The sequence below is a fragment of the Macaca fascicularis genome, chromosome 6 (assembly GCF_037993035.2).
Source record: "Macaca fascicularis isolate 582-1 chromosome 6, T2T-MFA8v1.1".
In the NCBI taxonomy this organism is placed as follows: domain Eukaryota; kingdom Metazoa; phylum Chordata; class Mammalia; order Primates; family Cercopithecidae; genus Macaca; species Macaca fascicularis.
Window position 1 is genome coordinate 154,161,881 of NC_088380.1, and position 13,710 is coordinate 154,175,590.

The window sequence follows — 13,710 nt, forward strand, 5'->3', positions numbered from 1 at the left end:
CAGAGAAGAGAATCATACACTTACCTAAAAGTAGAAACATATCTGCTCTTTCCCACTTCACCCTTAATTTTTTCTCCCCAGCCAATTTACTCACCTTCTGTGGTTGTGCTTCTGTGTTAGCCCCTTGCTAGCTCCTTCTGGGGTTCCGAGCAACTGTGCTCTGCCCTCATCTTTTATGACACACCTAGCAAAACAAAAGCTGAGGAGTGAGTTGAAACAAACAACTACCTGTCATTCTTCAAACATGCCTAGAATTGTATTTAACTATCACCTATCTAAAAGAGGTATTCTTGCCTGCCTGGAAAGAATTTTGCTAAGAAAATTGTTTCTCTTCTTCCCATATTATTTTACCTCTATGGTAGCTCCCTGTGATCTGATATGTCAACATTGACAAATTCATTTTTCTAAAGCACAGATATGACCTTTTCTGTTAAGAAAAAGAAAGTACTGTTGCTCCCCAGTGCTGTACACACACACACACATACACGTACACACACCCTTCACAAGCCTTATCTGCACCCCAGCCTTCACTCCTCGCAACAAACTTCAGATGTCTTAGGTGGGTATTCTTCGGAATTAGGTCAGCATTTCAGATTTTGCTTCCATTTGTATATTTCTGACCCCTCATGAACTCATTTTGGCCTCTTAGAACTTCTTCCTCTTCTCAAAGCATCTCTTGGGTTTTTTAACCTCTTGTTCCTTTGCTTATAAAGATAGTTTCCAAGGCAAACCTTGGTCTTCTTTAGAAATCACTCTGTTTAAGGTTAGAAATCACTAAATGAAGTTTTAATACAGGATATGTCTTGATTGCAGGACTTTTCAAAATCTTTATAGCCAATATATTTTGGTCATTTCTAAGAAGGGACACACTGTTAAACTATTCCAGTTTGTGTTGGGGAGGATTTTCTAGATCTCTTCATATTCAAATTCTATTCATACCTATGACAAAATGGCACTTTCTCTAAGGAAACATCCTCTGACCTCCCTTGCTAAAGCGATCCGAATCTCTTCCAAACATTTATTTACTTTATGTATCCTGTGAATCTTCAGAATCTAAGATTAGAAAATATAGAAAACCACGAAAATGAAAGCGAAAATCAGCTATAGTCTCTAAGACAAAGAACATTTCCAATTAAGAAATTAAACTCCCTTTGACCTTCAACCCCCACCTTAGCAGTTTGTCGCATTCACTTCCAACTTGTTCTGTTCTCATAGGGATACTCTATCTTCAGACAGATAGATATAGACAGATTTGTTGTTTTAGCAAAAATAGAATTGTTTTACCTTGTTGAGCTTTTTTTTCATTTCATAGGATAAAATGTACAGCTTTCTAGATCAGAACACCTAAATATTTTCTTTTTAAGGATTAAATCTATAGGTATATCAATTTTTTTTTTTTTTTTTTTTTTTTTTTTTTTTTTTTTTTTTTTGAGACAGAGTCTCACTCTGTCGCCCAGGCTGAAGTGCAGTGGCGGGATCTCAGCTCACTGCAAGCTCCGCCTCCCAGGTTCACGCCATTCTCCTGCCTCAGCCTCCCGAGTAGCTGGGACTACAGGCGCCCGCCACCTCGCCTGGCTAGTTTTTTGTACTTTTTAGTAGAGACGGGGTTTCACCGTGTTAGCCAGGATGGTCTCGGTCTCCTGACTTCATGATCAGCCCGTCTCAGCCTACCAAAGTGCTGGGATTACAGGCTTGAGCCACCGCGCCCGGCCAGGTATATCAATTTTTATTTTTTATCTCTTGTATATTATTAGGTTGTTAATTCATTAAAGGTAAAGTATGTATCTTATATAGGTTAGTATTATTCACAGTATTTAACTTCCTTTTTTTTTTTTTTGAGAGAGAGAGAGAGTCTTGCTCTGTCCCCCAGGCTGGAGTGCAATGGTGCAATCTCGGCCCACTCCAACCTTCCCTTCCTCTACCCGATCAACCCTCCCGCCTGAGCCTCCCAAGTAGCTGGGACTACAGGCACATGCCACCATGCCTGGAAAATGTTTATATTTTTTGTAGAGGTGGGGTCTCACCATGTTGCCCAGGCTGGTCTTGAACTCCTGGGCTCAAGCAATCCACCTGCCTTGGCCCTGCGAAGTGGTGGGATTACAGGCGTGAGCCACCGCACCTGGTCACAATATTTAACTTTTAATAGGTATATAATACATGTTTATTGAATGAATGGAGGAACAAATCACTACAAATCACTTAAACACCTTCTAGGAAAAAATCACCAACTAGGCTACCTGCAATTATGTTTCAAAATATAGCTTATCTGAAGAAAAGGAAATAACATTTAATTATAAGTATCAATACAACTAAACCACAGAGGAAGGGTGCTAAACAAAATTTTTATTTACAGAAAAGTATATGTCTTAATGAGAAAATGTGCTTGAAAACATTCTCATCATTTCTGAGTTTGGTTTCAGTCTTAATGAATGTGTTCCTTAACTATTAATCTGCTTTGTCATCTCTCTGACTTCCTACTATCTCATTGCCATTGCAAAGGCAAAGGTCCACATCTTTCATACTTTCATAGTATCCAAAAGTATTAATTTAGGATAGGTGTGTACATAGTTTTGTACTCGTTGTACATGCTTAGCTGCAATTCTGAAATACAACTGTATTCACAACACATCATTTGTTCCCATATAACATTTCATCTTTTCCACTTTGTTTGTTCTCTGTATGCTCACTGTTAGTTTAGATGCCTTAGGCTTGTTTGATATATACTGTGATTGCATACTGTAATTTTTCTCTGTAGCATGTATCCCATTTATTTAAGTGTGTGTGTGTATACAGTCTATATAATAAATTTACATGCTTCCTTAAGTAGACTCTAGGCCCCACCAACATAGAAACCGTATGTGTCTTGTTCTTCATTGTACCCTCAATGCCTATGAAAGGTGCTGGAACATGGTAGGCATTCAATATATAATTGGTAAATAAATAAATGTACAATTCTGGTAGTTGATTAATTCAAGTTAATTTTAAAATTTAGAACTGTAAACGTAAATTAATGAATAAGATAAAGACAATGTGGTTATTTTTAAATAAACCAACAGGTCATGGAGATTTTAAAAATTAAATTCAGTCATATGGCCTTGTAAAGTAACTAGAGAAAAACGTACACGCTTAAACCAGCTGTTTGTGGCATTCATCAGTTAATTCATTTGTTTATAAAATCATTTTATTTTCTCAACAGTGGGTTGAGAAGCAGCAATGAATTAAAATCAAGAAGAAACATAGAAAGAAGGAAAAACACATGTGCATACACATCTAAGCCTAGAAACTTGAGTATACTAAGCCTAATCTGATTCTTAGTGATAAACATAGTCTGAATCATATGGAGTAACCTAACCCTTTGGCTACTAAATTATCAATAAACATTGATAATGGTGATAAAGCATCTAGCACTCCTTTATTGATACTGAGTTACTGAGTTATTTCTACTATATAATTACTAAGACATATGATTTAGCTATGGTCCTTTATTTAGTGTTGAGGAGGAGAATATGGCAGTTGTTTTTAGACCTTACTTAAAAAGAAAAAAAAGTTTGAATTAATTTCTCTTTCAAGGGTCACCTCCTGGCACTTCATGGTTCCATGAATAGCTCACATTGACTTGCCATGTGTAAAATTAAGCCTTTCTTCCCATCACTTTTCTTCAGGACTCATTTTGCTGTTCACTATTCATTCACATTTACATATGCCCATTTTAACCTTTGTGTCAATAACGATAAAAATCTCTCTCCTGTATTGTGTCTAATACTATTAGCCACTCACTCTGTTGAGAAATTTACACATATTATCTCCTTTAATTTTTCCAGGAATCTCATGAGATAGTTCATTTTACAGATGAAGTAACAAGCTCAGAAATTGAGTGGAGAGGTTTAACACCAAATCCTTTTAACGTCAAACACTTGATTATTTTATATTACCTCTTAACACTGATGTACTACAGGGAAAAACTTATACCCTTTCACTTCCACCAATTTAGGTCATCCATCAACAGTCATTTATTAAACATCTTAAAAGGGCCAGGCATGTGATCAATATGTATTTCCACATTAACTGTGCTGTGGCTAGTTAATCAAATATGCAAATTTTGTTCATTAAATAAACATGTATTATATACCTACTGAATGCGTGGTCTCATGAACAAGAATGGTATAACCTCTGGTTTTGAGTAGCTTACAGTTCACATAAAAGACATGAAATTTCAGTGTTGGCAAGTCCCCTACAAAATAATATAGATAAAGGCTGACCTCTAGTGTAAAGCTGTGAAAACTACAACTAACCCACAGTTTTCTGTTAATTTCTTTTCTTTTTAAATTACTTTTCTTCAAAGTTCAAACTATAGAAGAACCTGGTTCTTCCCCGCCAAATTTTTTTTTTTTTAAAGCTTCTGCCTCATCACAAAATTCTCCACCATGCCATACTCTGTGGAACCAGGGACTCATAGCATTTGTGGGACTGGAGTTGATGTTTTCTGAGCAGCTTTCTGTCCTGAGCTTCCTCATTATGTTGCGGTGAAAGGGATGGTATGGTAAAATCCTGAATTTCCTTGCAATCAACCCTTACATAATAATTTTTTAGACTTCCGTGTATTGAGAACTTGTCCAGTATTTCATGTTAATACTTATATAAGTTACCTTATAAAACAATTTCAAATCAGCATCTCAGAGGCTGATTCAGCCCACTTGAATGTTTTGTTTGGCTCAGTGGAGTGTTCAACTTTAAAAATTATGATATTTTACAAGCAATCATAAGTTTCTAACAACTATTTAAGAAAAAGTAGGGGGTCTGGCAACACAGGACCACCTACACATATGGCAACACAACAGTCAGCTGGACAGGGTTAGAAATTGATATAGGTATTTTATTGGTTGAAAGTTTAGCTTGGAAACATTTGGAAAATTTTTTTTTCTTTTGCCCTATACAAATGAAGACTTTTACTTCTTTTCTCCCTTAAGAGACCATATCATATTCGCTCCAGTACTTCCAGCAAGGAAATTGTACGCATGTTTGAGACGACTGTTGTAACTTATCCTTCTGCCTGGTCACAGGAAATGGCGTCACTTCTTAAAAAGGTAAGAGGGAAGACTGCATGTCAAAAGGAAGTAACAAAAGGAAGCAGGCCCTCTGGTTTAAGTTTAGAAGTTAGTATACAATATCGGGGACAGTCATGATAATGTACATTTCTAGAGTGTATTTTCTAGCTATTAGCTTTCAAATACATGGCTTCATTAAGTCAACTCAGAGTCCCCTTGGATGTCCCAAAGCCATCTTAAACTCAAAAGACTTCTTTATCTTTGTCTTTCCTGAATTTCTTCCCAGGAAATTCTCTCAGTGACTGGCTTCTCTATCCAAATCCACTTATGCCAGTCAGAAACCAGGACTCATTTGTCATCTGCATATTCAATTCATCACCAGGTTCTGAAATTTTATATTTTAAGTATTAAAATATTTCACTGCTCTCTGTCCTCACTATTTCCCTGATCCAACTGCCATTAGTCTAGCTTTATAATGGGTTTGCCCCCATACACTTTTACCACTCCATTCTATTCCCCACTCAGCCCCATAGCGGTCTGTTAAAGGACAGTCCAGGATATTTTCCTTGTTCTTAGAATAAAGATTAAAATAATTTTATGGTACAAAATACCTCTCAAGCCTTGTTTTGGACTTTTGGACTTTTGTCCCCTCTTTGACTACATATAAACTGCTTTGGCCTTTTTCTTCCTCTTTTCTTTCTTTTCCTCTTCTTCACTTTTACATACCAGTCTTCGTCTCACCACAGGACCTTTGCACATGCCAGTACCTATTCCTGGAACAGTGCCTCCAATCCTAGTTCCTCTAGTTCCTCCTTGAGAGCAGTACTACTCAATATGGTTCACTGGTTCTATTCCATGAATTTTTTCTGCAGGTCTATTATAAGAAAAGAACCTGAGAGAAGCATTTAGAAACTTTTATAACAATTGGACACTGCTACAGCATCTAAACACATGATCAGTGGACTTGTCTTATTGAAGAGGGTCCAAGCTTGTTTGAGGGTTGTCAAACTCAAGTCACAAGGTGTCTATGTGGGGTGCTGCATACTGGCAATGCACAATAAGACCACATACTGATTTCAGTGGATTGGAAATTGAAAGACAAAACCAAACAAAATAACTGACACTTCTACATAGTTTGGGAAGCACAGCTTTAGCTCTTAGCTCAAATATCACCTCTTTGGTGTAAGTTCATGTAACACTGTCTTTCCTTCATAGCATTTTTCAGTTTAAAATTATACCCAGCATTTGTGCGATCCTTCGTTACTTACCATTTTCCTCGTAGCTTCATGAGGGTAGGGACCGTGTCTGACATGTGTACCATGGTATTCTCAGCATCTAACACAGAGCCTGAGGAGAGACATCTGACAAGTATTTGAATAAATGAGGTCCACAGCTTTCATCAGATTTCAAGGTACCCATGTTCATCAAACAGATGAAGAACAGTTATAGCAGGAGGTCAGCAGTGTATATTGAGTGATGATACAAAACAAGAATGAGGAGCTGAAGAAGAATAGGCTTGGCTTTTTTTTTTTTTTTTTTTTTTTTGGAGAACATTGCACCAGTTGTCACTGGTAATGGAAAATAGCTTTAGTGGCTAAGGAGTCATCATTTGTGTCTCTTGTTTTTGGAGTCCAGTTCCCTATTTTGGAATAGGGACATTGCGTCAGTAATGTCAAAGACATAGAATGGGGGATCATTTTCCATGAGCAAATTCGACTTAGTTCCAAGACAGCCCTGCTTCACTCCACAAATTACACCCTGAGGGTGTGTGGTTGTCATCTTCAGAGGCATTCGCAAGTGGGACTGACATTGCCTATTTGAGTCACACAGTTGGTGCGATGTTGGCTCAGGAATGGTTAAGGGGGCAAAAATCTTTTATCTCAGTTAGTAACATCTAGAGCTATAACAGGTACTTTAGTTACACCTTAGCTATGCCACCCCGAATGTATTTTAATTAGTTGTAAAAAACAGCTAAAATTCTTAGTAGGAAATGAGTTTCACTTGTGAAAATGTATCAACATTTGTCACCATAGGTTTTCTACTAGGCGCTTTGTATAAATAGCCTCCCATTAATCCTGATTGCAATCGTATGACATAGATTATTACCCTTGCTTTTTTTTTTAACACATGGGTAAACTAAGATTTAGAGAACAAATTTGTCCTTAGTAAGTAGAGGAGTCAAGAATCAAAGATACATTTGACTTAGTAGGACAAGCCATTTTTACTCATCACATTGCAGAATCCTACATACTGTTCATTCTAATAATGTGTATTTTCTACCTTGTTTATGGGATTAGGGATGGCGGACACTGTCTTTTTTCCTTCAGTCCTACACTTGAAAACATTTAGAGAGAATTTGTATGATTTCTTTGTCCTCCTATCCTTTCTTATGGCCTTGACGTTTGTATTTTATTGGCAGCTACTTGAACTTAATCCAGACCAACGATTTTCTCAGTTGTCTGATGTCCAGAACTTCCCATACATGAATGATATAAACTGGGATGCAGTTTTTCAGAAGAGGCTCATTCCAGGTTTCATTCCTAATGTGAGTCAATCCTAACAAACCCATAAGAACTCCCATTCAGTGCACATTACCCTGTGTGCCAGATTCACACATTGTCTCATTAGATAATCACACCGGTGTTGTAAGAGAGCCCCAATTCCCATTTTACAGATGAGAGAATTGAGACACACGTAGGGTAAGTTTGTCACCAAAGGTCACAAAGCTACCAAGGAGTCAAGCTGGGATTTTAAGCCAGGTATATTTGCCACTGAAGTTCTAGCTTTTAACCACTTTTTATGGTATGTTTTTGTTGAAAGGAAGTCCTAGTTCTCCAAATAGTCATTCTCATGAATCTGCTGATTTTTTTAAAGTTTTCTTTGATTCTAAAGATGCAGAAGTTCTTGTCCCTAGAGATCTGAGTCAAAGAATTGTAAATTGTTGGAGGTGAGGTGAGGAATTTATTTTACCATTTGCCCTTCCTCCTTTGTTTGTTCTATCTCAGGGATTTTTATTTGTAAGGACTGATAACCAAAGACACGTAATTCCCATTGGATGGATACCCAAACCAATGGACTTCTGTGGTCTACTGCATTATGCTGGTAAGAGCCAAAGTCCAGAAGCTTAGGCCAAAGGTCCCAAGTGAGGCCTCTAGTTCCTTCTCTCTGCCTAGAACTGAAATTATATGTTCAATTGTAGGTATATTGGGCAGAATAAGAGGCTTCTAAAGGGGCCTGTAGAACCAATTCAGTTTTCTGTTTTGGCTGTTCATGGCAGCTCAGACCTGCAATCTCAGCACTTTAGGAGGCCAAGGAAGGAGGACTGGGGTTCAAGATCAGCTTTGGCAAATGGCAAGACCGTGTCTCTACAAAAAAAGAAAAAAAAAACATTAACCAGGCATGGTGGTGCTTGGGTGTAGTCTCAGCTACCTAGTAGGAGGCTGAGGTAAAAAATCGCTTAAGCCTCGGAGTTTGAGGCTGCGTGAGCAGTGATCATGCCACTGCACTCTAGCCTGGGTAACAGAGTGAGACCTTGTCTCAAAAAAAACAATTATTCTTAAACACAAGTGAGGCATTTGCTGTGGGAATGTGAGAGTGTGATCCTTCATGTACACCCAGCAGGAGGCATGCTCCAATGCGAGGGTAAGGAAAAAGTGCAAAGTGAGAGGAAGGAGAAAGCAGTATAGTAGAATTGTACCTTATGGAGCAACAGGAGGGTAGGTCTGAGTTCTTACCTCTCTACTTTGCAGGGTCCAGCAGGGGCAACTTGTACCATAATTGACACATAACGCAATGAAGGTCTAGGCACCCCCCACTCTTGCTTCCCCCTCCTTCTATGTGTGTGTCCCTGCAATTAGCCATCAATGCTGGCTCAAAAGAAGTTCTACGTTATCCTTCTCTGACTTTAGTGTGAATTGGAATCATCTGGGGAGCTTATTAAAGTGCAAGTTCTTGGACCTCCCATTCTGAAATCCTGATTTGGGAAGTCTGGTTGGAGAACTGGGAAGCTGAGCAAGCAAGTTAGGTGATTCTGAGCTACATGATTATTAGAATGCACTTTGGAGAACATAACCCAAAAGCTTCCACTTTAGAAAAATAATTGTAAGTTGGGTTTGTTTTTACTCACTGAGGGCTAATTGAGAGTTTAGAAAAATAAACGAAGAATATGAAAAACGATGCTGGCAATAAATAACGTAAAACGTAGAGTGGGAATCCCAGCATGTTATTCATGGACTGCTCCGTCAAGACTGAGTGTTATTTTCCATATTAGGTCTGGGTATTTTTCAGAATGATACAGTAATCTGAGGATTGAGCCAATTGTCTTCCTTGCAGAAAGGCAGGCTGAATTGTGATCCTACCTTTGAACTCGAGGAAATGATTTTGGAGTCCAAACCTCTTCACAAGAAAAAAAAGCGTCTGGCAAAGAAGGAGAAGGATATGAGGAAATGTGATTCTTCTCAGGTAAACAGGTCCCCACCAAACTCAGGGTCACGAGTTTCCCCATGATGGCTGCAATATCTTCGAGAGCTTCTACCGGAAGGTCATTTCAGCACCCTGCTTTTGCTGCTTAGTGAAATAGGAGAAGTAGATTAGCCAGGCTTCTAAAAGGGCAGACCAGAGCTGCTCTGAGGATCCTAGCAGCAATGTTTTACTTGTAGGCTTTCCCTCTGGAGCTCTGCCATGAACTTGATTCAGTTATTGCTCTCTTCCAGTTCTCAATTCAAAATTGACAAATTTCCTGGGAGAGGAACTGTCATTCGCCAAGCTTAGGTCAGGGGATGATTCATAAAATTATGGTAAAGGGGAAGGTTTCATAGTACACACATGGTTGTTTTGGACCTCATTCCTGCTTTGAGGAGTTTCTGGGAGCAGCCAACCCTAGAGATGATGTCTGTTCTTTGCCACAAGCAGAATTTTATGATATCAAGCCTCACAGAAGAGTGTCTGTTCACAGGAACAATGGAATTCTAACATGGTGGAGCCCTATTGCTGGATTTCAGGTTGAGTTAAATTAATTTTGTAACTAAGTATATTATTCTCTGTCATAGTCAGAGCTCAGATTTCAGTGCAGTGACTTGCAAACACTCAGTGGGATTTTATACTCACATGTGGCTCTATGAATTACAATGATGATGAAGTAATAAACATTCACTTTTCCTCTAAAGGTCATCTATCTATCCCCATGACCATTCATCCATTCCTCCATCTATCCCTCCCTCTCTCATTTAGATGACTTTTATTGAGTACCTATGATCTGCCAGGTCCTGTGCTAAACACTGGAGTGAGAAATGATGGAGATATAATTTCTGTCCTCGCTGCTGTCCCTTTTCTCAAAGATTGTGTAGTCTTGTGGTAAAGATGGCTCTGCAAACAAATAAGTATCCTCCATCTCCTTAATTTCTCTAGTTGTCAGGGGCCACTATATATTTCAATGGACAATTAATTCATCAAACGTTCACATCTCGGTCCTGTTTGATCACAGAACTGGCCTCTCATCAGATTCCCTTCAGGAAATGTTTTCTAGGACCCTCCAAGGAATGGTTAGCTGTGCTGCTAACCCATCTTGCATGTTGCTTGTCTCTAAACTGTCTTCTTCCCAATGGTCTGTTCTTCATGATCATGTCATAACCAACCCACTTCTCCAGACTTGTTCCTTCTCATGACCTAGCAGAACTCGGCTCAAGGTGGATACAGGCCTCTCTGATAACAAGAGCTAACATGTAATAAAAACCAAGAGATCCTTTTTATTACAAGTTTTTAAAGTTTTAGAAATAACTGAGCAATTTGGGAATAACTTTCGACCATACCTACCATGCTCAACATGATCTGCCCATCTTTCCTGCCATGTCCTTGTACTATCCCACTCTGACCCTCACTTAAAACCCTCCAACCTCACAGGCCCTGCAAGTGTCTCACTCTCAAGCATTGACCCTTTTGTTCTTCTTCAGGGCCTTTGCCCTTGCTCTTCCCTGTTGCTAGAATGCTCTTCCCTTGCATCTTCACATAGCTGGCTTCCTCTTGTTCTTTATAACTTAAATGTACCTTGTCATTTCTGTTGTTGAATTACAGGATGTTTTTTACATATTCTGGATATTGGACCCTTATCAGATATCTGAATTGCAAATAGTTTCTCCCTTACTCATTCTACGAAGCTAGCATTACCCTGTTACCAAACTGGACAAAGACATCACAAAAAATGATAATTACAAACTGATATCTCTTATGAATATAGATGCAAAAATCCTTAACATACTAACACGGTGTTCAGTTAGGCTTTTGACTTAAGATGTTTCTTCTTTTTTAATGTTGGTACTTATAGCTATAAAGTTCCTTCTGAGCACTGTGTTCACCCATCCCATAAGTTTTGGGATGTTGTGTTTTGTTTTTAATTAATCTCTAAGTATATTCTGATTTCTCATGTGATCTCTTTTTCTGACTCATTTTTTAAGAGTTTGTTGTTTAATTTCCACATTTTTGTGAATTTTCCAGTTTTCTTTCTGTTATTGATTCCTACCTTCATTCCATTGATTTCAATCTTTTTAAAGTTTTTGAGACCTATTTTGTGGTTTCCTTCCATGGTTTCCTTTAACTCTGAGCATATTCAAGAAAATTGTTTTAAAATCTCACTCCAGAAAGCTCAATGTTTGGGCTTCCTCAGGACAATTTCTATCCACTTATGTTAAGTCTTTGAATGGCAATACTTTCCCGTTTCTTTGTGTATCTTGTGATTTTTTTCTGTTGCTGTTGAAAATGTGACATTTAAATACTATAATGCGGTAACTCTGGAAATCAGCTTCCTCCTTTCTTCATGGTTTGCTATTTTTTGATTGTTGAAGGCTGTTGTTATCCATTTTTTAGCAACTTCTCCAAACAATGTTTGTAGAGATTGTCTTCCTTGTTGTGTCATCACTGAAATCTCTGTGACTTTAACTGTGCTCAGCTAATGTTTTGACTGAGGTTTGACACCAGGAGCATTTTTAAGTTGTTTTTCTTTTCTTAATTTAGTGTTCACTTGGTTCCAGTAAACCTTTGCTTTCTGGAGTTTAGACAAAGTAGGTTTTGACCGTATCTGCTTGTTTTTTTGATGTTTCTGTTAAGAGATGGGGCTTGGAACTGCTTACATCAGCATTTTTCTTTAGATTCTTCTAATCTTGTACCCCAGGTTCAAAAATAAAAGGTATTTTGCTTCAAAACAAAGAATAGTCTTTCTTCCAAGAAGAATCAGAAAGATTATGAACTATTTTTCCAATTCTTCACTCTATCGTCACTCTTTTACTTTAAGGCTTTTAAAACATGAGGGTCAATCTTATCTTATTATATTATTAACATGTTTGTTCCTTCCTTCATTCACTTATTCAAATGACTGTAAAGTTCCTGCTATGTTAGGAAATGTTTCTGAGTAGGTGGTTAATGCTATGGTTAGATACACAAAGTGCTCTGAGAATTGCTTACTGGACCTGAGTGAAGGGTTAGGATAGGCTTTCCAGAGGAGGCAACATTTGATGTAGTTCCTCTAGACTGAGCAGAGGTAGGTGAGCATACAGGAAAGGAAAAGAGCATTTCAAGACTGGCACTTCTTAGGGCACAGGTAGATCTTAATGTTTCAGAGGAAATAAAATGGCAGGTGTTTTCTGATCATAAGAATTATCCACGCTGTGTTCAAAAGGTTTGTGACATTACTCATCCTCTGTGCCTTTAATCTTATCTACAGTCATTCACTGAAGGCATTCCTTCAGCCAAATCTAACAAGAATGTCCACCATATCAATATCATGTTAGCTATAGCTTAGCCACATTTCTGCCCCACTGTGTGTAGCTCAAAGTCACCTTGTTACTCTAGAGTCAAATTCATCACTGTTTAGGTACCACATTAGAAAAGAGTCAAGTGTTGGCAAGGGAATTCCAATCAAGCCATAAGCCTGGAAAAGGAGCTCTCTATTCTGAGCTCTCTGAGTTCTCTATTCTGTTTCATTGGTCTATGTGTCTGTTGTTGTACCAGTACCATGCTGTTTTGGTTACTGTAGCTTTGTGGTATAGTTTGAAGTCAGGTAGTGTAGTAGTGTAATGCCTCCAGTCCTTTCTTTTTTTTTTTTTTTTTTTTTTTTTTTTTTTTTGCTTAGCATTGTCTTGGCTATTTGGGCTCTTTTTTAGTACCATATACATTTTAAAATAGTTTTTTCTAATTCTTGAAGAATGCCAATGGTCATTTAATGGGAATAGCATTGAATCTATAAATTACTTTGGGCAGTATGGCCATTTTCATGATATTGATTCTTTCTATCTGGGAACCTGGAATGTTTTTCCATTTGTTTGTGTCCTCTCTGATTTCCTTGAGCAGTGGTTTGTAGTTCTACTTGAAGAGGTCTTTCATTTCCCTTGTTAGCTATATTTCTAGGTGTTTTACTGTTTTTGTAGCAATTGTGAATGGGAGTTCATTCATGATTTGTTTCTCTGCTTGCCTGTTGTTGGTGTATAAGAATGCTAGCAATCTTTGCACATTGATTTTATATCCTGTGTCTCAGTATTTTAAAAAATTACTTCAGGTGATTCTATGTGTGCAGCCAAGGTTGAAATGCACTGTTATGGAATCTAGGATGTGATAAACTAGAGGAACATAACTAAAGTTCTGCATTTTTCCCATGTCTCAGTTTCCTCATTTATAGATG

General features: G+C 38.0%; 1 protein-coding gene across 3 annotated transcripts in view; it reads left to right on the forward strand.

The window, feature by feature from the left end:
* The window catches only part of STK32A (serine/threonine kinase 32A), a 151,812-nt gene that overhangs the window by 129,713 nt on the left and 8,389 nt on the right, over positions 1-13,710 (forward strand). For all 3 annotated transcript variants that reach the window (XM_073994543.1, XM_005558160.5, XM_015452097.4), the window contains 3 exons: positions 4,968-5,084; positions 7,465-7,590; positions 9,378-9,506. In XM_073994543.1, coding sequence (XP_073850644.1) covers positions 4,968-5,084; positions 7,465-7,590; positions 9,378-9,506 — 372 coding nt within the window. The remainder of the gene's footprint in view (positions 1-4,967; positions 5,085-7,464; positions 7,591-9,377; positions 9,507-13,710) is intronic.